Source organism: Lepidochelys kempii, chromosome 26, assembly GCF_965140285.1.
Source record: "Lepidochelys kempii isolate rLepKem1 chromosome 26, rLepKem1.hap1, whole genome shotgun sequence".
Classification (NCBI taxonomy): Eukaryota; Metazoa; Chordata; order Testudines; family Cheloniidae; genus Lepidochelys; species Lepidochelys kempii.
Window position 1 is genome coordinate 12,351,907 of NC_136405.1, and position 26,093 is coordinate 12,377,999.

General features: G+C 46.4%; 1 protein-coding gene across 1 annotated transcript in view; it reads right to left on the reverse strand.

Annotated features, from left to right (window-relative positions):
* The window catches only part of LOC140903620 (substance-P receptor), an 89,900-nt gene extending 64,689 nt beyond the window's left edge, over window positions 1-25,211 (reverse strand). Inside the window, exon 1 of the mRNA XM_073325165.1 lies at window positions 24,817-25,211. Within this exon, the coding sequence (XP_073181266.1) occupies window positions 24,817-25,211 (395 nt within the window). The remainder of the gene's footprint in view (window positions 1-24,816) is intronic.
* Window positions 25,212-26,093: the final 882 nt, after the last annotated feature.

Here is a 26,093-nt window from a genome sequence, read left to right on the forward strand (position 1 = left end):
CTTCCTACATGAAGAGCACATGGCAAGAGGCGGCTTTGCTTTTGTGCACAAAACAGCATTCAAACATTATACACAAGGCTGGGTTTATGATGGGAGTCAAGCCATGATCAAAGACAGAATCCGGAATTTAAACTGAACCAGCCCTTTTATTGAGCTCAACAATACAAGATCCAGTCTCTGGTCGGGAAGAATAGTATTTAAGAAGGAGGCGAATGATTCTACTACTAGTTCATATCCCAGCCCATTAATTTCTGTGTGCATAGCTCTGTTGGTTTCCCCTAAGAGACTGCCCTATTCAAGGGGTGTACAGTTGAGACTCTTTGTTATGTACTCCAATAGTTTCCTTAGTTTCACCTTAAGGGAAGAGAACCGGTCAGTGGGTAAAACACTATGTTCAATCAGGCTTGTTTAAAAACCAACATACACCTTTGTGCAGCACTGTTTGGATTAGGTAAATCTGCAGAGTGCAGTGCCAAGATACTGATCTCCCTGTGTGTCCTGAGGATGCTGGACTTTTTGAATAGAGAAGGTTTTGCTCTATTCTGCACGTTGCTCTAAAAGCAGCTTGGAAGGGAGAAAAGTCAGTGTAGCCTGGTCCTCTCTCAGCGTAGTTCTGGGGAAGGCTCCTGTGTCTGTTGTATGAGCAGGGATATGTCAACCCCACTCTGCAAACCACACCAGCACTTGAACTCTCCACGACTTCCCAAAATCCCCTGTGAAACCTGTTACTAGTTATACCCTCTTCCTGTTGCATGAGAAGTAGGGTGACCAGACAGCAAGTGTGAAAAATCGGGACAGGGTGTAGGGGGTAAGAGGAGCCTATGTAAGAAAAAGACCCCAAAAATCGGGACTGTCCCTATAAAATCGGGATATCTGGTCACCCTAATGAGCCGTTACCTGCTTTGTGCAGGGCTGGTGTCTTCTCTCACTTACAGCAGTGTAAATCAATCCACCCCTGCCTTCTCCCTTGAGGAGCTGTTTCCACCTGTACAAAGTGAGGTGTAAAATGCTACCCTCTGTGTGAGGCAGTGGAGAATTCTGATTCAGAAGCATTTCACATCCATTTTGCTACACACTGGGCAAGACAGCTGTAAATCAGTCACACTAACTTCAGTGGCGTTATTGAATTTACAACCATTTCAGAGCAGAATCAGACCCCACAGGGCTTTTGGAGATTGTACAAGGTTGCTTGGGAACCCTCCTGATGGATGATTAGAGCTGGGCAAAAATTTTTGGACTAAACTTTTTTCTCCCACCCCACACACACATTGAATTGTTTTGGTCTGGAAACCCAGCTCCCTCTCCCTAAAAAAAAAATTTGGAAAAAATCTAAATATTTAATTGAGCTTTTTAAACAAAGCATTTAAATTTGTTGATACTTTTCATTTTGAAAGGTACTTCAATTTCGTTACATAAGTTTTAGAGTGTAAAAAAAAAAAGCGAGAACAAAATATTTTGTTCTACCTGAAGTTAAATTTTTTTCACCTTTTTTGGTTTTCTGAAAAATTCCAAAACTTTTCATTTCAGGTCGACCCTGAATTTTCTTTCCTGGTTTTTTTTTTTTTTTTTTTGGTTTGGTTTGGCCAAAAAATCAGTTAGTTATTCACACAGTTCTGCCAATAACATCTTGAACCCTGCTCACCTCAAAGACATTACAGGAGTAAGTTTCATAGCTGTGCTAATCTCTGCTCACTCCATCTCATGACCGAACCATAAAAGGAACACGCAAGCAGCTCAAGACAAATTCTGTAGCACATCAGCTTCTTTGCTAACAGATTCCTCCTCTGCCAAACAACTCCTATCTCCACAGGAAGTTCCCAGGTACTTGCTAGCATTTGGGTAAGGGTGAAATCTCAACACAAAGGCTGCCAACGATGTATGGTGTGTAGTTGGAAATTCAGTTGTTTTCTCTGGGAATGTTACCAGCCACAGATGAGGGAAGAGAGACGCTATGAATCCAGAACCAAAACGGCATATTTGAAAATTGCTTATTATAGTCTGTCTTGGCTGTGTCTCCTTTGACTCTACTTAATCTTTGCTTTGGCAACTAAACAGAGAGAAAGGGTGCATGTCAGAGGGTGGGGATTGTATGTTTTTCTTCAACCGCGTGTGGAAAATTACATCTAATCCTCTTTCAATAAAAAAGGACAAAATCTCAGCTGTTTTAGTTCTAATTGCTATCAACTTGCACTGTATTTATACAGGGTATTGTTGAAACTCGTTCTATTCTAAATTCTATATTCAGAAGCCCCAAAATCAGATGGTTTGAGCAATGATTATATCAAAGTAAAGGAGAGAGAGAATTTTTATTACGGTGTAAAGTACATTTATCTCAATTATACCAGATGGGTCAAGAAAAATTCAAGACCTGCCCACAATTCTGATCAGCTGTTTACTAGGTTTGCCTGTTTTGATTGGCCATATTCCTGGAGGTTTCATCACATGACATCTTTAATTAAAGATTCATCTTTAATTCCTGGAGACTCCAGGACAATCCTGGAAGGGTGACAATCCTACTGTTTACCTAGGGTGAAATTCCTCCTGTGCAGAGATCCAGTGCACAGTCTATACACTACTGAAGCACAACTTTAAAAAGCTTAGCAAGAACCCTATACTCTGGTCCAGAGGAATGGCTACCTAGCAGCTCACAAGTTGATGTTACTGCTATCTGGCCATCAGCATCCTGGCTGGAGTCTGCTGCACAGAAATCCATCCTCACCTAGAGACATGCCTTGGAGCTAGCTGCAGCCAGAGTGGATTCACCTATGTCCAGCGTTGGCTGGCCTTTTAAGAGGGGAGCTAGGAATAGCCTCACCTGTGCCTTTTGTGATTTAAAGTAATGAACCACAGTGCAGTAAGGTTAACAGCCAGTATACACCTCTACGTGCAAGAGACCAGCTGCACAGAGACAAAACCTTGCTTTGACAGAGGCAGAGAAAGCCGCTCACGCATCTGACCTTTGACACGCCTTAGAGATCTGCAATGATTGAGCCATGGGTGAGTGGCAGAAGCCATTCTAAGACCCATTTGAGCATTCTGCCATAGTCAATGGACTGGACTGGACTGCCACTGGGTGCACAGCCTAGCCAGCCAGATATTTTCCTCCCTTAAAAAAAAATTGTCTGTCTATTGTTTTTTTCAGTTGTTACCATGACGATAAAATATCCCTGGAGTGTAGGGTTACGTCTGGACAGCTAAGAGTACATTTGGTTATTAAATAAAAATAAAATTCATACTTTATGTATTCCTTGCGTCTAGAAATCTAGAGCATGCCTGGATAACTAACAGAAGGCGGTTATCTTCACCCCTACGGAGGCAAGATTAATCTAATAATAAAATCTTCGTTTATGAAGCATCTTTCATCCCAAAGGCTCCTGAATTGCTTCACACACTAATACACACGCTATATATAAAGGATGATTGCACCAGCCATTGAAATACAGCAGCTGTTTAGCAGCATATGGTGATAATGCACAACCGTTTAGGACAGGACACAAAGAAGAACGTTGTACCCAAATAAAACTCAAGGGGGAATTTCAGTTCAGTGGGATGCCATTGCCCCAAAATGGAATTTGGACTGAAACAGGGCGATGAACACCAAGACTCTTGCATGTGCGCACACAGGAAAAGAGATGCTATGAATCAGACTAGATATTGTTATCGTTATGGGATCAGACCGCAAGCCGTTGTAGGTTTCATCTGAGAGACCGCCAGCAGCACAGAGCCCCCTTAACACCATGCTAGGGGCATGGTTCAGTTCTGTCATAGAAACAAGAGAGCTGCCAGCTGAAGTAAATAAAAGGTTCACGAGTAATGTCCTGTGAAAGAGCAGCCCATCAAGGACCCATAGAAATCAAGACAGAAGACTAAGGGCTGGTTTCTTATCTCAGTTATGTAGGTGTAAACCCGGGTACGTCAACACTGCATGCTCTTATGGCAGTGTATAGAGTACGTACTCTGCAGGTATTTATACCTAGCACAGGTATAAACAGTAGTGTAGACGGCACGACACTGCTTAGGTGAGTAAAGACGTGAACCTATGGGTATGTATCCTGCACTATGCACCCAAGCAGTGCCTCCCCGGTCTGCCCTCCTATTTTTAGCAGGGTCTCCCTGCTGCCGGAGCCTTTCCCCACTGCCTCCCTCCTGCCAGAGCCTTTCACTGCCATGCCTCAGTTTCCCCTATATGTAAAATGGGCACAATGATACTTATTCCCTTCTTTGCAAAATTCTGTGACATTAACGGGTGATAAGTGCTACATGTTATTTATTCAGCAAATATTTGTGATACCCATCAAAACAGTACACTATAAGGGAATTTTTCTTTTGATGCTGAATAAGGACATGAATAGTATATCTGAAGCTGTGTGAGCCATCTGCTGCACGGATGTACATCTTGGGGACCACAGAGTCTCCAGTGGAGATGAGAGTTTAAACGGAAGGCAAAGGGAAGCCCTAGTGGCAAGGGGACCAGGACACAGACAACCTGGCTGACTTGCAACGGAAAGAAGCTTGAGGAGAAAAGAAAAAGAGCAAACCTAGTAGAACTTCAGTGTCCTGTCATGCACAGAGGAGTCTTTACTGACCGGCTCTGGGGGAAGCGAGCAAGGAAAGGCTTGAAATTTGGCAAAGCAAAAGTAGGGCCGTCAGAGAAAAGCCCAAATGAAAGTGGATCGTCAAAGCCAAGTGACGCTATGGCACATGGGGAAGGGATCAGACAACAAATACTCAGCTGCTACAGCTAGCAATTCCAGTGACAGACAGGAGACAACTGCTAGGTGTAATACATCTTCACTGAAACAGATGTTTAATAGCAAAGCTGACCCCTCTCTAGCCCCTTAATATCCGCTCACCAAATGTCTGGCTTACAGCCTAGAAGGATTGCTGACCTCCGTATCCTCTGACCATAACAGTGACAATGAGGCAAGACAAGCCGCTGGTTGTTTGTGCATATTGCTTTGACACCAGACAACCCTGCCCCGAGAGAGAGAGAGGACCAGATCTCCAGCTATTGTAAAAAAGCATAGCTTCCATTGCGATGGGTGCTCTACAGACATAGAAAGTGACAGCCTCTGACCCAAAGAGCTTACAATATAAAAATACATGGACCAGTGTCCAAGCCATAAATTAATAAGGAGCACAGACACTATTACTGCCCTATATTCCAATGAGGGGAAAAAACCAAGATACCTCTACCATCCTCTTCCTCTCCCCCCACAAAAAACCACCTCCCAAAACCAACAATTGTTAAAACATAGGCTAAAATCTCAAACATTTGCTGGAGAGTGAATATAGCCAGTATGGCAATTGAGTCTAAAGCCAAGAATCAGGATTCCCAGGTTCTATTCCCAACTCTCCCATTGACGTGCTTTGCAACCGTGGGCAAGTCACAGTCACCTTAACTCCCTTTACAAATATTCATATCCCCCCCTTATAAAGCCCGTTAAGATCTGGGTGTGAAAAAGCACTGTATGAATGCTATGCAGTATTGTTTGTTATGAATGCACATAATTCAGATGAGAAACAGGGGCTTTCTTTTCTACATGTGTGATTACACAATGGGCTTTTTGGTGCCAAGCACTCCAGAGGACACATGATCATGGAGGTCTGTACATGCAGGTTAGTTTCTGCCTGCCGGCATGCAGCTCATCTGTTGCACACTGATTTTTATAGGATCATTTTCAAAGGTCAGAGGCCAATGTTTCCTGGAGTGGCCAGAGATTTTAGGTGCTTCGGCTTTTTAGGTGCCTAGCTTGAGACACCATAGGCCTGGTTTTTTTCAGAAGTACTGAGCAGCCACCGCTCTAACCAAAGTCATTGGCGGCTGTGGCTAATCAACACTTCTGCAGATGAGCCCCAGGGCCCTTAAAAGTTGAGGCATTGAAAATCAGTGGCCATTCTCTGGAAGGTTTTGGCCACAACAAGGGATAGGTCTGAGCCATCAGCTCAGTTGTTCATAACTGGCTGCTGCTGCTACATCATGGGACAAACTTGAAGACTGGACCTAGTAAGTCAGCAGGAGTCAGTCAAGAGGGCATTGACCTGGGTTCAATGGCTACTTTGGCCAGTGACCTGCTGCGTGACCTTGAGCAAGACACTTTCTCTTGGTGGCTCAGTTTCCTGATCAGTATTGCACTCCTCGTTTTACAGACCTTCTTTTTCAACAATAGATCTCCAAGGGCTACATAAGAGCCAAACATTAGATCCAAAATTTGAAGGAATCCTGCTCAGTGGGTCTGATTTGGGCCCGTCTAACTCTGGAAAGCTTATTTTACTTTCCCCTGTCCATGATACCCTATACAAATTTTTACAGTGGAAATGAAAGATTTGGAATGCCTTTGAAAGAAAGCATGTAAGGAGCCAGTTTCATCCTTGCTGGCAACTGAGCTACTTATTGTGCTTGAACCGAGTGTTTACAAATGGATGTAACAGACCCAGTGTCCTATCTTCAGTAGCTAGAGAGCAGAACTTGGAGCTAATTTCCAGCCTGGAGCAACTATCTTACAGAAAGGGAAATGTCTACAAGCCTGGTCCCTCTTCTCTGCTGTGATTTAGTTTCCAAACTTTTGTGCCACAATAATGAATTATACAACCGTAAAGGGTAGAAAGGATTAAAATGGGGATTTTCATTACTTTTGACAAGGTACCTTCATATCCTCATCTGGATTCACAAAAGACCTTTTGGATTATCAGCCTACAGTGCATTCTGAACCGCAGGCAAATATGAAAAAGATGTCACACTTACTAATGTGGATCTTTATAAATCTGCATGTAAAGGAAAAGAGAAAACATTTAACCGGAGAGTGACTGTGGACATGTTCCCACCGAGATTGTGAATGAATTTTTCTATGAATTCTTTGTATGGTATTTACTCTACTGGAGATAGGCTTCAGTGAGTCAAAACAATCCCCCACAAATTTCGTATTCTCCCTGCCACATTTCTTTATTGAGAAACTAGTTCTTCTCATTAGATTCAATTAGTAACCTAGGTCTTATGCAGCTCACACATTCCAGTTGCGTCCATTGGAGTTTGTTCCATTTGCTGAGTTTATTCCCTTGCCAAAAGTCAATGGCTTTATCCTTCTAATCTCTTTATTTTCAGCTGGAGTTCTTACCCTGTGCTCCTTGAATGGGTTTGTAATGCTAGAACGAGGCAGGGGAAGAGTACGTGCACACAGTAGAGGTGATAGCTCTGCATTGTTGGCATCCAAACAGAAAGCGGATGTGATTTAGTTTTTGAGGTTGTTTGCACCATTGCACGTACTTTGTCAAAGTAATGAAAATTCACATTTTTCTCCTTTCTACTCGTTACTGGTACATAATACTCCTACCCCAGAACTGGAATGGAATCCATTGCATTTGTCTCATCTGAAAGTCTCAGAACAGGGCTAGGTTGCAATATCTGGTTCTGATGTACTCGATGACCCACGTAAATGGACCATGGTGGCATTAGAGACTCCAAAGCGGATAGTGCCTGATGACTTTAACATCCACGTGGATGCTGAATACTTACAATCAGCTGCTACCAACTGTGCCAAAGTCAACCGAGGAATGTCATCTAGCCAGAGTTCAGAAACATGTAAGGGCCTCTCTAGAAGCCTGCAAGTGCCATCTGTACAGATCTCCCCACCATACATAATCCCAGGGACAAGATCACAGGCCTCATCCCTGATTACAGCATGGCCTGCTGACACTTCACAACTTCCAAAGTGTTTAACAGAATAAGCTTAAGACTGGGGTTGCCCCAAAATTCTTGCATTCTGGTGAAAGGGAAAGGAGTACTTGTGGCACCTTAGAGACTAACCAATTTATTTGAGCATAAGCTTTTGTGAGCTACAGCTCACTTCATCGGATGCATGAAGTGAGCTGTAGCTCACGAAAGCTCATGCTCAAATAAATTGGTTAGTCTCTAAGGTGCCACAAGTACTCCTTTTCTTTTTGCGAATACAGACTAACACGGCTGCTACTCTGAAACCTGCATTCTGGTGGTCTCCCTGCCTCCCCCCCATTATCTTAAGGTTCAAGGAACTCAAGAGCTCACAACAGATTGCCCCTGTTTGATTTCCATATCCTCAAGGTATGGCCCTATTGTTCCATCTCTCAGCCACCTTAAGGTGTTTATCAAAGGGATATAGCTGCTGAAGCTACAGGCAAGAATAAGGGTCTTCACAGAAGCCTGTCAAAGTCATCTGTACAAATCCCCACTCCATACTTAATCTAGTACCTCGTTTGCTTTTTAACTAAGGATGGCCTTCCTATTCTTGGTGTAATTCCATTCTTCTTCTCTGTGTGCCTTGCAGAGATACACAATCTGAAATACGTGAACCAGCATTTTCAAAGCCAGCGCTCATGACAGGACAGCTGCTCTCTGAAGTTACATCAATGCTGTCTGCTTTCATTTCTGTTTTCTTCCTCAGGCAATGAGATCTGACTGATACTGAGCTTTCATTGAAGCTGATTCGTAGAGCAGACGGCTGTAGGGGATATTTGTGCCGTTTCCCCGAACCTCTTCCCTAGCCAATATGTTGCCGCATTTTCCATTCCACTGCAATTTGCCATTGTGCTCAGGGATGTTCTCCTGACCCTCCTACAGAAATGAATATGTCATATACCAGCAAAAGTAACCTGAGATTTTTCTGAAAAGTTTGCAAACATCTCTGGTTTTTTGCACTCAGAATATTATCTGTACTGAATGCTCCTGCAGGCATTTTCGTCTTTAAAAGATTCCGACTGTTAAAATAAATCCCAACTGAGTAGATGCAAGGCATATCAGTAGAGGTTATTTGTGGGGGGAGGAGGGAAGAGAAGAAAAGAAAATGAAGTGTTTTGCTTTGAATTTTACACATCACTTTCTGTCACAGCACTTACATACTGTAGTGCAATGTATTACACAGGTGTACAGAAGCCACCGACAATTTTAAAGTGATACGTGACAAATACAGCTTAAACCAGATTTAAAAAGGTTATTTTCAGCAGCAGCACGCTGTATTGTACTAATGATAACAGACTTTTACTGCCAAAATTTCGTGCCTATTCAGTGGATCAGATTTGTGGGTAGGAGCAAAGTAAAGCAGTTAGTATAAGAGGATTCAGTTTAGCTCCCAATCATGTATGTGATAATACAGTCTGATTGTGTACCCATTTAATTATGGATTTTTATTTGTCTTGCTTCATGGTTCCTATATCATCGACAACTCGAGATCTTCTGTGCAAATACTATTCTCTAACTCATTTGTATAAAGAAGCTGCAGCCCATAGCTGATCCCTAACAAGTTTGTGCTCATCTGCTGATCATGCGGTTCAATTATTGCAGTCAGACACTTGGTTGGTTTGGAAATATTCTGTCCAGAGCTTTGGATTTCCCGCCCTTGCCCTGCTTTGGTTCTTGAGCCAAGGTTTTTAAACCGAGCCTGTTAATTTTCCCATCATAGTTAATTATGCTGGTAGAAAGAGTGAGGATTAGCTTCTCTTATTTGAGGTAGGCAATTAGTAACAGCCCCATTTTATAGATAGGAAAATGGAGGTAGAGTTTTAGGCCAAGTTTTTCCAAGTGGCCTTATACTTTTGGGTATTTAAACCCAGATACTTGGGGCCTGATTCTCAGAAGTGCTAAATGCATCTGGCTTCAGCTGAAGTCAATGGTACCGACCGGTGCTGAGTGAACACCTCTGAAAATCAGCCCCTAGATGTCCCAAGCTGGGCACCCAACAGTTGGCAGAACTCAAAATTTAGTGGCCACTCATGGCCTTTGGTAAGTCACTTAAGCCAGCGTTCTATCAGGCCCTATGGAGGGTTGGTGTCACAACCAGAATTAGAATTCAGCTTCCTGGCTCCCTGGGCTCTAGAGAACCCTCTGCCTCTACTCAGTACTCTGTGAAATGTTCCACTGTTTACGTGCTGCTTGCTGGCTCGTAGCTACATCAGGGAGTCCAAGGAGAAGGAGATCATCACTGGCAGACCGCCTGGAAGCCTGATAGATTCACTCCATGTTCCTCCATTCCACCTTTGAAAATAACGTTCAGTCCCATCCTCACAGCTGCTATCAGACAAAACAGACCTCACGCTTTCCCAGGTCATCCATCAATTCCTTTACAAGGGGTAATGTTTGCCCAGGTAACTTCCCCATCCGCAGGGATCTCTCTGAATTGACAGCTCCGCAGAAAGGCTTTAATTCTCTCCGTCCTGCTTTCAGAGAGTTTGTTGATGCATTTCCACATCTTAGTGTAATGCCAGCGCAGTCCTCTAATTCTCCGCCCCCTCTAATGATGTTCTCTTCCCTTTGATGTGATACTTTAAAATCCCTAGGAATCTGACCCACTCTGATCCATATTCGTGTGGTTTCTAAGTTGCAAATACACTAACTGAAACTGCTTTGGCTCCCAGGCTTTATGCTGACGCCCATCACTGTGGTAACAGCACCTTCCATGTTAGTTTGATGGCCAAAATGAAGTCCTTGGTGGTCTCCATAGAAGCGTCATCTCATCTCTGTTTATAGGCTTTTCTGCTTGGAGTCTCGTGATTTGCCCATTGCAACATGGGCAGTGGCTTAGGCTAGCCACGCAAGCTCAGACCCAGGGGGCCAGGGGGCTAGCCCGAGCCGCCACCCATGTTGCAGTGTCCCTGCTGCTATTTTTAACACACTAGCTCAAGCCAAGCTATTGCCAGTCTCCAGCCGCCAGGGGGAGAAGATGCAGCCTCGGATCAGTGTGAAGTAGGGACACACCTGGACCTTGCCTGTCTTTTTTTTTTTTTCTTTTTCTTGCAACACTGGCAACAGGGGAGGGTAGGACGCATCGGAACCTGTATAGCAGCTCGACTGGAGTACAGTAATACTCTGGGATTGGGATGACCCTGCCTGGGCCAGCTAGGCTGGCTTCACGGCCAAATTATGCCAGTAGGCTGGTGCGACATGATGCACCGCAGCTGCACCACTGCGGCTGATCTGGCTTCAGACGCAAAGTCCTCCGGCAGTGCCCAGCAAGGCCAGGATCTAGGGATTCCTTCTTCCCAGTGCTGACCCCCTGCCCCCAAAAGAGGAGGGGTGACTGCTCAGAAAGCAGGAGGGGAGCTGCATGAGGAATCAGCATAGCAGAACCTTGACTAGAGCGGAGAGAAGCTTGGCTTAGCAGAGTGAGCTGCCCCTATCCCCCCACCTTTCTAGTCTTTATCGTGCGGCCCTGTAGACTGAATGTCTAGCTGCTGTAATCCTGCTGGGCCCTTTTTGGCCCCCAGCTAGTTCTGTGGTGTGTGGATGTTCTGGTCGGTGGGCTGCTGTGGGTGCTGCTGAACCCAGAGCTTAGAAGAAAGCCTGGTTAAGTGATCTTCTCCAGCCAGCACAGCTTTGTTTCTCACACAAGTCTCAACTCCGTTGTTCTAAGTGTAAGGCTTCACTGCAGCGTAAGCCCATGCTTGAGCCTGGGCTCAAGGCTACATCCTCCCCCCAACACCCGTTGCGTCTACACTACAGTTGCGCTAACTCGGGGCTTGGACTCAGGGTTCCAGGAGCTTGCAGGGCTGGGAGATCCATGCTGAAGTCAAGCCAGGACCCGGGGTCCAAGCCCTATTGCTTTGCAGTGTAGCCATAGCCCTGCTTGACTCAAGTCCCTGAAGCCATCCAGAAGTACCCCGCGATTCCATGGGATAACTTCCGTCGTCCTCTCTAGCCCAACAATCTGCAATCCACTCTGTTGAAAATGGAAGCCTCCCCCCTCTGTTGAAAATGGAAGCTACTTGGCAAACGGCAGGAGCTCAGGTCAGCATAAAACCCGTTCTCTCCTGATCACCGATCTACAAGCACACTGTCAGAGAGCCGCCTGGGTCTGCAATGGAGAGCAAACCCATCGAGCCTTTGGCAAAGCGAGGTGCTTCCTGGTAACGTGCAGAGCGGGCAGTAACGTTTTCCCACAGTGCACCATGATCCTACGGCTAGAGTGGCCACATGTCGGAGGGGTGGGGCCCTTGGGCCTCTGGGATACGGTTACTTTGACTCGAGTCTGTACATTGCAAGAGTGGATGCCAGAGCCTTAGGTTTGAGCACAGGTCCGAAACTTTTTAACCTTGGATTAAAATACGATGTCGACGCTCAAGTCCAGGGTTCCCTAACACGGACCGGCTGCCTCGAGTCCCACTAATCCTGGGTTTACGTTGCAGTGTAGACATACTATAATAGTTAGGAATTCTCCTATGGCCCTTAGTCCAGATTCACCAGTAGCCTCTGGCGGCTTTGCAATGCTCCAGCAGGTTAAACTGTGTTTACAGCTGCTCCATACGGCAAGTGGCACATTATGGCCCGTTCTGGCCTATGATCAGTTTAATTTTGTTATCCCTACTAATACCTCTTTGGATTCCTTTAACTCCATCCTCTCCATCCATCCATGGCCTTTACACACTGTGCTTGCAGAGCAAGCGCTCAGTTACAATTGGTATAGTCGGTGCCCTGAGAGCCATGGAACCAAACTATAAAGCCTAGATATGATGGAAATAACTTCAAGCCAGAGGGTACAGAAGCATCTCCAGCACCTATGCAAGTGCTGTCTTTTGCCCGATGGGGTGTTCAGATTGACAACATAAACTGATTTAGACATAGAATCATAGAATATCAGGGTTGGAAGGGACCTCAGGAGGTCATCTAGTCCAACCCCTTGCTCAAAGCAGGACCAACCCCCAATTTTTGCCCCAGATCCCTAAGTGGCCCTCCCAAGAATTTAACTCACAACCCTGGGTTTAGCAGGCCAATGCTCAAACCACTGAGCTATCCCTCCCCCCCGCTTCACCACCCACATGATGATAAAGGAGCTACACAGAGGCTTACAATGAATAATTAAAAATGTCAAGGGTGACAAGTTACGTCAAATTACAGCCAGCTGAATCTGTCACCTTTCAAAGAATCTGCAAGATCATCTGTGAATTCATTAAAAGAAAAGGAGTATTTGTGGCACCTTAGAGACTAACCAATTTATTTGAGCATGAGCTTTCGTGAGCTACAGCTCACTTCTCTGAATTCATTATTACACATTTGACATTCAGATGATTCACAAGATTATGCCAGCTACTTGTGTGCAGATGGTGTGTGCTGCATTTTAGAGAGAGGCCCAATAAAGCCCATGTTGCTACATGATTCAGACGTATCTCATTAAAGTGCTTTTAAAAAGCCAAACAGTCAAAAGAGTGGGCTTTATGGCTAAGAAAAAGCGATGTGTCACACACTGATTTAAAAGTGTATAGGGACCGAGAAGAGGGATTTCAAAGGTCCAATCAGTTGCGGACTTAATTGCATAGTCAGTCGTAGAATAATAGAACCATAGAGTTAGAAGGGACCGCAAGGGTCATCTACTCTAACCCCCCACCAAGATGCAGGATTTGTTGTGTCTAAACCATCCAAGACAGATGGCCATCCAGCCTCCTTTTGGAAACCTCCAGTGAAAGAGCTTCCATGACTTCCCCAGGCAGTTTATTCCCTTGTCCTACTGTTCTTACAGTTAGAAAGATTTTCCTGAGATTTAATCTAAATCTGCTCTGCTGTAGTTGGAACCCGTTGCCTCTTGTTTTGCCCTCTGTGGCAAGAGAGAACAACTTTTTTCCATCTTTTTTTATGGCAGCCTTTCAAGTATTTGAAGATCACTATCATGTCCACCCATAATCTCCTCTTTTCCAAACTAAACATGCCCAGTTCCTTCAGCCTTTGCTCATATGGCTTGCATTCCATCCCTTTGATCATCTTTGTTGCTTGCCTCTGGATCCTTTCCAGTTTCTCTACATCCTTGTCCAGTTTTGGGCCCCACACTACAAGAAGGATGTGGATAAATTGGAGAGAGTCCAGCGGAGGGCAACAAAAATGATCAGGGGGCTGGAACACATGATTTATGAAGAGAGGCTGAAGGAACTGGGATTATTTAGTCTGCAGAAGAGAAGAATGAGGGGGGATTTGATAGCTGCTTTCAACTCCCTGAAAGAGGGTTTCAAAGAGGATGGATCTAGACTGTTCTCAGTGGTAGCAGGTGGCAGAACAAGGAGCAATCGTCTCAAGTTGCAGTCGGGGGAGGTTTCGGTTGGATATTAGGAAAAACTTTTTCACTAGGAGGGTGAAGCACTGGAATGGGTTACCTAGGGAGGTGGTGGAATCTCCTTCCTTAGAGGTTTTTAAGGTCAGGCTTGACAAAGCCTTGGCTGGGATGATTTAGTTGGGGATTGGTCCTGCTTTGAGCAGGGGGTTGGACTAGATGACCTCCTGAGGTCCCTTCCAGCCCTGATATTCTACGATCCTTTCTATACATTGGTGACTAAAATTGGACACCGTATTCCAGCTGAGGCCTAACGAAGCACCGAGTAGAGCAGAACTATCATCTCCCATGATTTGCATGCTCTGCCTCTGTGAATGCAACCCAAAATTTCATTTGCCTTTTTTTTTTTTTTTTGCAATAGCACCTCCTTGCTGACTCACGGAGAGGTGGTGATCCACCACGATTCCCAGATCCTTCTCAGCAGTGCTGCGGAGCCCGTTATCCCCCAGTCTTTACCTCTGCATTTTGGTTCAAACAATGCAAACAAAAGAAATGTAGGCTCAGTTCCTGATGGCGGGCAGTAGCGTTTTTATTAGCCATACGGGAGGAATAAAGGTTTATCCCGATTTACTGTTTCCTCTGTGCGTGCTGTTTGAATACTGAAGAGTCTTTAAACTTCTCACTTAGCTGCATATTATGACATTGATGGCCCTCTCATTTTGCTTGCTGAATTCCAGCACATCCCATGACAGCAGGGGTGTCAAACTGAAAGCAGGTGTGACAGCAGGGTATGCGGGTGGGTGGACAAAGGAGCTGGAACAGAGCTAAGGTTAATAAACCTCCAAATATTCAGAAAAAATGGTTGGAAATCCTACTCAAATATGTTCCCTAGGTGAAATTTACCCCTGTGCACAGGGTCAGCACAAATTTGCATCACCTAAGTCCTCAAAATAGAACTTCAGTGGTGCATAGGTCTCGTGTTGGCTCTCTGCACAGGGGTGAATATAGCCCCATATGTATTCGGAGTCATAGTTGGCTACTTCACTGACAGAAATAAGTGTCTTTTTCCCCCTGTATTTAGTCCTGAGGAGCCAGTACAGCAAAAACAGAAGGAGCTGAAGGATTTTATTTTTTAAAAACTTTTCCTTATATGTCAGGTTTTCTACTTTTTGGGCGGTGGGGGCGGGGGAGTGTTTGGGTTTTTTTACATTTTTGTTGCTGTCCTCTGGACTCTCTCCAATTTGTCCACATCTTTCTTAAAGTGTGGCACCCAGAACCAGACCCTGTACTCCAGCTGATTCCTCACAGCGCCTAGTAGAGAGAGACCATTACTTGCCATCTCTTACATACAACGCTCCTGTTAATACAGCCCAGAGTGACAGCAACCTTTTCACAACTACATCACATTGTTAACTCCTATTCAATTTGTGATCCACTGTAACCCCCAGGTCCTATTCAGCAGTGCTGCCGCCTAGCCAGTTATTCCCCATTTTGTAGTTGTGTATTTGATTTTTCCTTCCTAGAGGTAGTACTCTGCATTTGTCTTTATTGAATTTCATCTTGTTGATTTCAGACCAATTCTCCAAATTTGTCAAGGTCCTTTTGAATTCTAATCCTGTCCTCCAAAGTGCTTGCAACCCCTCCCAGCTTGGCGTCATCTGCAAATTTTATAAGCATCCTCTCCACTCCATTATCCAAGCAACTGAAAATATTGAATAGTGACAGACCCCCATGGGACCCCACTAGATACATCCCTCCAGTCTGACAGCAAACCATTGATAAGTGCTCTATGAGTGCAGTCTTTCAACCAGTTTTGCATCTACCTCATAGTAACTTCATCTAGACCACATTTCCCTAGTTTGCTTAAGAGAATGTCACATGGGACTGTGTCAAAAGCCTCACTAAAATCAAGATACATCATGTCTACAACTTCCCCCAATCCACTAAGCCAGTAGCCCTGTCAAAGAAGAACCACTAACCTAAACCTAAAGAATCAGCTGCAGACAGAGGTGTCAAGTATACATACTTCACAAGAAGTTACTTGCATAGTCATTGATGGTTCTGCAATTCTTTGGATAGTACATTGGCTAGTACAGGGATCGGCAACCTTTGGCACACGGCCCATCAGAGTAAGCCCCTGGCAGGCCAGGCCAGTTTGTTTACCTGCAGCATCTGCAGGTTCAGCCGATCGTGGCTCCCACTGTCTACGATTCGCTGTCCCAGGCCAATGGAGGCTGCGGGAAGCAGCAGCCAACACGCTTCCAGATGAAGAAGTGGGGTTTTTTACCCATGAAAGCTTATGCCCAAATAAATGTTAGTCTTTAAGGTGCCACCAGACTCCTCGTTTTTGTGGATACAGATGAACACGGCTACTCCTCTGGTACTCAGCACAAAGAGTGTCACAAGACAGAACTACAGGAGCAAGCAGAGTGCATCAGTTGAGTACAAATACACAGCTACTGCCAAAGAAATGTGTTCGGTTACTTTGTTTTGCCATGGTTTGCTCTTAGCAAATATTTGTTGGCTATTACTTATAACTCTGTTATGCTCTAGGTGCTTATAAATTGGGCTTGCTTCATCAGCTATGAATGCCAAAAAAAATAGCTTGAGCCCCGGCACCTCTTTCCTTACAAATTAAGCCTTGTGTGGACCGCATCTCTTCCAGCAGACCTCCTTCCCAAAACAGCATCCCATGGTTCAGGAAGCCAAAGCCCTCCCATCAACACCATCTTGCAGCCGTGTGTCCCTGCTTGGACCCTTACCCTCAACTGGGTAAGCCACCTGCACCCCTGCCCCTTTCATGCTCACTCCCAGAGCTTTGTAGTCACAGCTGATTGGCTCAGGGTTATAGCAGGCAGTATCATCAGTGCCCATGTGGATGAATAGCCTGGAGTAGTGGCCAGAGGGATGGATGAGCCTCAGCAACTGTTCTGTAATGTCTCAGGCATGGGCTCCAGGCAGGCGGCACATCTCCCAGGATGTCAGGTCAGCAGATGAATTCCTCTGACCAGTACAGAAGGTGACCTCCAGCACCCTATGTTGCCTCCTGTTGGGTGTGGTGGCAATGAGTCTCCAAGCCTTGGGGACAGATGGCAGCTCCTGCTCAGCCACTGGTCTGCCTCTGTCCTCCTGTTGCCAGTACAGCATACCAGTTCTTCACCTCAATGGACACGGGACAGCACCATCTACTGCCCGAGAGAGCCAGCAGCCAGTTTCCTCCCCGTAGAGCAGCTGGTTCTCCTGCCTCCTCTGGTGCCACTGTAGTCAGCTAGCATCCTCTCTCCCAGATGTTTCCAGGTACATCCTGCCAATAAAGTCCTTGTGCTTCTGGAGGCTACGCAGATGAGCCACCTCCTCCTGCAGCTCTTATCTGCTTGTGGAGGGACTCCACCGACAGATACCTTTCTCACCAGGTGTTTCCCCCAGCCTGGCTTTCATTGGTGGGGGCATGCAGGTTGTGTTCCCAGCTAGTCAAAACAAGGACGTGGGCAGAAACCTTCAGAGTCAGGAAGCCGGTCTGGCTGGGACCCCCACAGGTGCAGTCAGAGGAAGTGCAGTGATACTAGCAATGTGCCATTTTCCTCCCATTGCAGGTTCTTCCTTGTAGAGTATCTGGAAGTTGCGGGGAGGGATAGCTCTGTGGGTTGAGCATAGGCCTGCTAAACCCAGGGTTATGACTTCAATCCTTGAGGGAGCTATTCAGGGATCTGGGGCAAAAATCTGTTGGATGATTTAATTGGGGATTGGTCCTGCTTTGAGCAGGGGGTGGGACTAGATGACCTCCTGAGGTCCCTTCCAACCCTGAGATTCTATGATAAGTTAAGTGTGGGGGAGGGGAAACCTACCTCCCTGCTGTCCTCCACTGGTGATCTAGGCTGGCTCTTCGCAAACTGACCGCTGAAGACCTAGATTGCACACTTCTGTATAAAGTCCCCTAGCCTGCAAGCAGGCCCAGGAAAACCCATGAGAATTTTAAAAATAGCTTACAATTTTAACACTGTTTTCAACACACCAGAATTAGAATCCAAATTATTGTCACATGCAAACATTGCCACCTCACCTCTTTTCCAGACCAATAAAGCAAAACCCTGATCTGAGTTCAGAGCTTGGAGACACCCTGCTACAAACCTGTAGTCGTGCTGAAAACTGACCATTGATGCCACATACTTATTCCTACTCTTTCCTTTTGTCTCGGCCAGTTTCTAATTCATGGTGGTAGTTTACTTCTCACCCTCTGACTTCATTTCCTTAATAGTTGTTTCTGAGGGACTTTGTCAAAGACTTTTAAAAAGTCAAAATAAACTGTATTAACTAGTGAGTAAAGGAGAACCAGGGTTTTCTTAGCTCAAGTAGTAGATTAGAGAGGCATGATTTTTCTAGGCGGGAGCCATGCTGGCTTGTCCTTTCCTAGCTTGGTGTTTATAATTCTGTCTGTAATTATCATTTCAACCAATTTACCTGGTATTGAGTGCCGTCACTGGAAGAATGTGAAACTGGAATCTGGGAAATGCCCGTGCAGCTAGCAAGTACTATTCTGCTCCCACTGACATAGAAATGAAATGCTGCACAGCACCAGACTTGTGCAGCAGGTTCTTACCAAAAGTCTGTAGAGAGGTAGCGGTGGAGCCCTTGCAATTCTTCCGCCCAATCCTGCGTGGTGCTGAATGGTCTCAATTCCCTTAAATTTGGCAGCGGTTAAGAACGCACTCATCCCCTTTCAGGAGCAGGCCACCTGTCTGCTGTAACAATTAGCTCCTAGCCTTGCTGTAAAGGCTGTGGTGCTTCAGGCTGATTATCATCTCCTGTGGAAAATATCTTGATTTTTTTTTTCAGAGCACCTGCAGCTCCTGTTAACTTATGCTAGAAATTTGGCACCTCTGAAAAAACCGGGCACTATATTTGCAAGTAAAATAATTTTTTTTAAAGCTACTTGCACAATCCAGTTTCAGATTCGGTATACGTAAGTTCTATTATGTGTGAATTTTACATAAACAGCTTGCAAAATGTTTGCTGATTGACTGTGGCATTGGGTTTGTTCATTCTTTAGAAGGCAATTTCGCATCCTCTGGCAAGTGTGCTATAGAAATTATTTATAGAGGGCACATTTTGAAATAGGTTGTTCAGCTTTTTGTGAAGCAATGTTCTTGTGAACAACTTGATGGCTAATACGCCAAGCATCCTTTAGATTACATATCCAAGTTACTGACAGAGATGAATCACTCCACTTGGGGAATATAAACCCATTCAATTCTTTATGTATTTATTCCTCCCCCCCCCTGCATCTACTGAAAATACGTTGATTTCAAGTGCGTTTTCCTAGCTGTAAACCAGCCCCTGCTTTGCTGAGACTACACATTGAGATTGACTACACATTGGTGCCATTGAGACCAGTACATGTTTTCTCCCTTGCTGCATGGACTATCTTTAGGTTTGCGGTTTGAATGGGAAGCATTGGTCCGAGCCCTTGCTGGAATGAGATACTTAATTTAACCCACGCTATAAGCTCTTGTCTTGAAACACCACACCACACTCAAAATTGATTCCTCAAGCACACAAGTCTGGAGTGAAATACCTGGCTAAAGTAGTTGAATGCTTTCATCAACCGTCCATTTCATCTAACTACTGATGTTCGATCCAAACGCAAGATAACAAGGGATTTTACAGCGCTATCCATGTTTCTCGACCGAAGGGAAAAAAGAAACAGGGGCCACCCTGAGTCCACATTCCAAAGAACAATAACTCATGTGAGATTTGGCATCAACAAACGAATCCGATAATTCACTGCCATCAGCATCTTATTCTGTAATACTGCGGCCTTTACTATATTTGCCTATTGTCATTAATCAGTATCTCTTTTTCCCTCAGCTGACATTTTATCTTTGAACTGACTGAGCCCAATTCTTGTGTGATGCAGCACCTAGGAACATACGTACTGATACCATATGCACTAGATTTTCTGTACATTAAATTTAATTTGTTATTTATCAAGCTATCAGGCCCACTTTTCAACAGCACCTTAAGAACCCAAGAGCCTTTGTTGAAAGTAATTTAGGTACTTGAGAGCCTAAGGTTAGGTCTACGTTAACACTGTGTCGGTAGAAATTCTGTCACTCAGGGCAGGGTGTGAAAAAACACACCCCTGAGTGACATAAGTTACCCTGACAGAAGCGCTGGACTGGAGAGCACTAAGTCTGCAGGAGACATGCTCCTGCTGACATAGCAGCCACCACCACTCATGGGGGGTGGGTTAATGATATCCACGGGAGAGCTCTCTCCTGTCGGCATAGACCGGCTACACGGGAGATCTTACAGCTGCACAGATCAGTGGCAGATTTCGAGTTAGTGGGGCTCTGGGTGTAGCTTCATTTCCCGCCCCCCCCCCCCCCGAAGCAGCCAAGAAAAAGAACATTCTCTTATCTTCCCCACTCCCACCCCCTGTTTTTCATTCTTTTTTCTTCATCCTCCTCCTATATTATAAGTAATGGGAAGTAATAGAAAATAAAGCAAGGTACCTTGATTGGGGCAGGGGGGTTGGGTGTGGGAGGAGGGGTGAGGGGTGCAGGATCTGGGAGGAAGTTTGGGTGCAGGGTGCAGGCTCTGAGCTGGGGCAGGGGGTTGGGGTGTGGGAGGGGGGCAGGGGGCGGCACTTACCTTGGGTGGCGTGGCTCCCAAAGTGACCAGCACGCACACCCCCCCCCCACAAGCAGTGACTCCAAGTTGGGGGGGGTCCAGAGGGTCTCCGTGCACTGCTGCCCACAGGCACCGTGCCCGCTACTCCCATTAGCCGCAGTTAGCCGCGGGGGCAGTGCGTGGAAGCACACACACACACCCGGGGCCGCAGGGACATGCCAGCCATTTCCGGGAGTGAAGCAGCATGGAGGGAGGGAGGCAGAGTGGGCGGGGAACCGGCTGAGCCCTGCTGCATGCCCCTTGGGGGGCCGGGGGCAGCGGGTCTGGGTGCACTGCCCGGGGCAGGTGCAGCACACGGGTGCGCAGAAACGTGCCAGAAGCCGGCTGCTTCTGGCCATGGCATGCAGGCAGCCTGCCTGTCTGTCTGAGCCCGCCGGCTGGGACTCAGGGACAGGTGGTCAGATATTTGTCCTGCATTTCGGGGGCCCCCCTGTCGTTGGAGACCCCCTGCCACTGCACAGTTAGGTTCATGGTAAGCTCTCAAGCATAGACATGGCCTGAGTCTCATTGCAAGTCAATGGGAGGGAGGCTGCTAAGTTGTTTAGGAGCTCTTGAAAATTTGATCCACTGTCTGAGTGCTTGATTAAGCAACTGACAAGACCCCATGATTGTTCACAGGGTTGTGGTAGCCATTTTGGTCCCAGGAGACGAAAGAGACAAGGTGGGGGAGGTGATCTCTTTTTTTGGACCAACTTCTGTTGGTGGCAGAGACAAGCTCGTCTTCAGGATGTGAACATGAGCTCTGCGGCGCTCCGAAGCTTGTCTTTCACCAACAAAAGTGGGTCTAGAAAAGATTCTAAAGTATTTGTGTGCGTGAAAGTCTGGAATATTAATGCAACAGATGTCCAGCCCCAGGCCTGCAATAACCTACTTGTGTTCCATTAACTGAAAATACTCATTGGCAAGTAGTGCGGATTTTCAGGTTTTCCTTCGGAAGATTCGCTTTACAAACTAGTTATCCCTGCAGTCAATGGTTATTGAGAACTCTGCACTAACTGGAAAAACTAGGTACTAATAGAGCATTTTGAATGCTTTGCAGCCCAAAGGATCTCTTTCCACAGTGATGCTGGGTAGGTACAACACCCCTGAAATACAGATCCTTCTGGGATGGAGCGGAACCTACACAATATTTGGGGTGGATTTGGGGTCGGGGGAGGAATTTGGGCAAGGATCTCAGGGCAAACAAAACCCATCTACTTTGATGGAAAATGCAATGGGATCTTCATTTTCCATGAAGAACAACTATGATCCTAGGGCCGTGCTTTTCAGCCTGTGGTGCACAGATGCCTGGGTGGCTGCAGACTATGTCTAAGGGGTCCGTGAAAGGTTGTCATTACCATAGATGGGTGATATTTTGACCTGTAGTGCATGGACCCCGGAGGGTCCGCAGACTAAGATTTCCAAAGGGGTCCACACCTCCATTCACACTTTTTTTTTAGCAAAAAGAAAAGGAGGACTTGTGGCACCTTAGAGACTAACCAATTTATTTGAGCATAAGCTTTCATGAGCTACAGCTCACTTCATGCTGTAGCTCACGAAAGCTTATGCTCAAATAAATTAGTTAGTCTCTAAGATGCCACTAGTCCTCCTTTTCTTTTTGCGAATACAGACTAACACGGCTGTTACTCTGAAACTTTTTTTTAGGTGTCTGCATGTGAAAAAAGATTGAAAACCACTGCCTTAGAGTAATGTTTTCGTAATTGCAGGTGGCGTTACCATGTGGGGTTTGATTTCTCCTCTTATTTCCACCAGTGTAACTCCATTGAGTTCAGTGGAGTTACTTTGGATTTACTCCAGTGTAAGTGAGAGGAGAAACAGGCTCACGCTCTCAAGCCCGGCATGATAAAGAGATTAAACTTGTCAATGATTTCCCATCCCCTTGTCATTAGAAACAAGCTAACAAATCTTAAGTTACATTTCACAAGCTGTAGATGAATGAGTAATGACATCACTGTCAACTGCCTTCAGAAATTTCCATTAACAGTTTGCATTTTACTTTTCAAGTCAGTCTAATTCTAACAGGTTAGCCAAAATGCCCTCAGCAAAAAAATGATCTCACTCAATCTCGTTTCTAATTACTGCAGAACATGCAGATGAGGAAAAAGACCAGAAAGAGGGAAATTCTAGAACACCACTCTCTATATTTTGAATTTTAAATACCAAGTGTCAGCAAAGGACCACAAGGTTTTCTAGGAGGTACCAACAAATAAAATTTATCATCATTTTAGAAAGGAGTCAACTGAGGCAGAGACAGGCTCAGTGATTTGCCCTCAGCCACATAACAAGTCAGTGAAAAGATCTGCTAAAGAGCAGCAAAACCCAATTCAGCCCCAGAAGTCCTAACCTCTAGTCCTTTTCTTTGACCACTAGATCACAGTTCATCCCTCCACTGACTTACATTTAAACCCCAAGCGCCAGTCTAGACATTTGCTTCCTTGCTTCAGCACCAAGTTGGCTGGTTGCTGAATTTGTGTTCTGAGAACAAAATGTGAACGAGATGCTGGTATGTGCTGGCAAGCCACAGAGAAAACAGGTGTATCTATCACTCACTATAAGCTGTACAAGTCACAGGACAAACAGAACAGCGATAGAAAATAGCATTTTCCATCCCCAACTTTGTAATAAAAGTAACGTTATTCCAACAACCCAGTTGCCTTTAGTGAACACATTTGTACCCAGCTCTAAAATTTCCACATGTCCATCTCAGAACAATATAAAGCAGCAAATATCGAACTGCACCTTTGCCAGGCAGAGGGTTAAATCCTGGAGGTCTTTACACAGGCAATTTCCAACTGAAATCAGGAAACCGGTTAAGATCTATAGTATTTGGCCCACAGCTGTCTCATGCATGTTCAACTATAAATATATCTCATGTAATTGGATTATACCATGCTGTTTTAAATATAGATTTTAATCTAAAATGAGGAAATCAGGAAAATTAATCAAGACAGTGAGTGAAATTGTAGAGGGCAAGACTATAGTTTCCTCTGACTGAAAAAAAAAAAGAAAATAGCCACAGGCTTCTCTGGGGCACAATTAAAACAGACCCTTTTCATTAAGCTAACAGCATTCTCCTGGAGAGAATTATCGGGCGGGGGGGGGGGGGAGGTAACCCTTATCTTGAGTGCTCTTTTAAAATATTATCTCTCTTGCAATATTTGTGTGTGTAGGGAAGAGATCAACAGGATGCTAAGGCAGCAGAAGGAACCCCAGCAGTGGTTCTCAACCAGGGGTACCTGTGCCCATGGGGGTATGCAGAGGTCTTCCAGGGGGTACATCAACTCATCTTGAGGGGTAGGGATACCTCAGTGGTTTGAGCATTGGCCTGCTAAACCCAGGGTTGTGAGTTCAATCCCTGAGGCGGCCATTTAGGGATCTGGGGCAAAAATTGGGGATTGGTCCTGCTTTGAGCAGGGGGTTGGACTAGATGACCTCCTGAGGTCCCTTCCAAAAGTACAATTTCAGTACAAAAGTAAAATTTCATACCCTGACTTGTTTCTACTGCTCTATATACTGTACATTGAAATGTAAGTACAAGATTTGTATTCCAATTCAGTTATTTTATAATTATGTGGTAAAAGTCCGCAATTTTTCAGTAATGGTGTGGCTGTCACACTTGTGTATTTTTAGGTCTGATTTTGTAAGCAAGTCCTTCTTAAGTGAGGTGAAACGTGGGGGTACACAAGACAAATCAGACTCCTGAAAGGAGGACAGTGGTCGGGAAAGGCTGAGAGCCCCTGCACTACAGAACTTTATCATCTAAAGGATGAGAGCCCCAAAAGCTGGGGAACTGAATAATAAATACACTTTTTTTTTTTTGTCATGCCCCATGGACCAGCTCTTTTGCATGCCCTGATTTCCACCCTCTCCCAGCTCCATCCAGAGCCTGGAAACTGGATGGCTGCAGAATTAGAGACGGGGGTCTTTATAGGCTCCTGCCTGCAGCCTTGTGCGCTAGGACCCGTTGACTAAAGGGGAGCAAGGGCCAGGTTAAAAACAAACAAACAAAAATCCACCCAGGCTCGGAAACCGGGTGTGGTGGCTGTTGCCTGTCGTTGGGCCCGTTCCTACCACCCCCACCCCCGGCAAGCTCGTGCGGCCTGGCAATCCCACCTCCTGGCCTCACCTGTCCACGGCGATGGCCGTCATGGAGTAGATGCTGGCAAACACGGCGGCGATGGGGAAGAAGTTGTGGAATTTGCAGTAGACCGGCCCGTAGTACCACTCGTTGTGGATGGCATAGGTGAAGTTGACGACGGTGTTAAAGGCGGCCATGGAGGCTTCTGCAAAAGCCAGGTTCACCAGGAAATAATTGGTCACCGTCCTCATCCTCTTGTGGGCTAGGATGATCCACATCACCACGATGTTCCCCACCACCGCCACGATCACAATGAGCGAGTAGGCGACGGCCCAGAGGGTGATCTGCCAAGCGGGCTGGGCGAACGGGTTGGCATCGGATTCGTTGGCAGACGCGTTGTGGGACAGCGGAGAGTCCCCCCCCGCGTACAAGACCTCGTCCATCTTCCCCCGCTCCCCGCCGCGCCGGGATAATCCGCGGGGAGCCCTCTGCGAAGAGCCTAGCCCGCCGGGGCCAGGTGGCAGCGGGTCAGGAAGGCTTGGGCAGGCGGGGCCGCCTACAGCTGTGGTACATCTGGAATTGTGGGGCACATCTGTCGGCTCGGTCTCTGGAGCCCGAGTGTTCTGCGAAGGATACCGGGCAGCTGTCCGCGCCGCGGATCGAGCTGCCGCTATGTGCAGGGAAAGGTGGCGGGGTGAGTCTGTGTGTCCCCCCGTCCCCACCCACACACACACACACCTCCCCCCCCCCCCCCAGCCCCCGCCCTTTCGGGGAGAAAGTGAAGCCACCCCGGTGTAAACTTCTCTGCACCGGTCGCAGCCCGGGCAGCAGCTGGCAGCCCCAGGTGTCTCCCGGCGCAGATCGGGAGCTCTGGAGCCCGGGCTGGGCGGCAGAGGGGTTTTATATCGGCACCGCTCACGCGTCAGGAGCGCTGGGCAGAGCCGGCGCTCAGGACCCTCCCTCCCAGCTGCGGCGCAGCAGCTGGGCAGATGTGTCCGCGCGGGCATCACCTCTGGATGCGGCCAGGGACGCGTGGGAAAGCTCGCTCCGCCGGGATCCTGCTGGAGGCGTCGGGATCTGGGGAGCCGGGACCCAAAATGGGGCTGGATCGGGGTGCCCCCCCTCCCCCCAGCCGGGTTTTTTGTTTGTTTGTTTGTTTTTTTTGTTTTGTTTTGGGGTGGTTTTGATGCAGGCGGGAGGCTGAAATCGGGTCCTTCCACCGGCTTGCTTGCGCCTAAATCCGGTCCCTGCCACCCTCTCGGGGGTGGGGGGGGGGGGGTAGCAACAGCTGGCCAGATGTGACCGCCACGGGCAGCCCTGGCAGG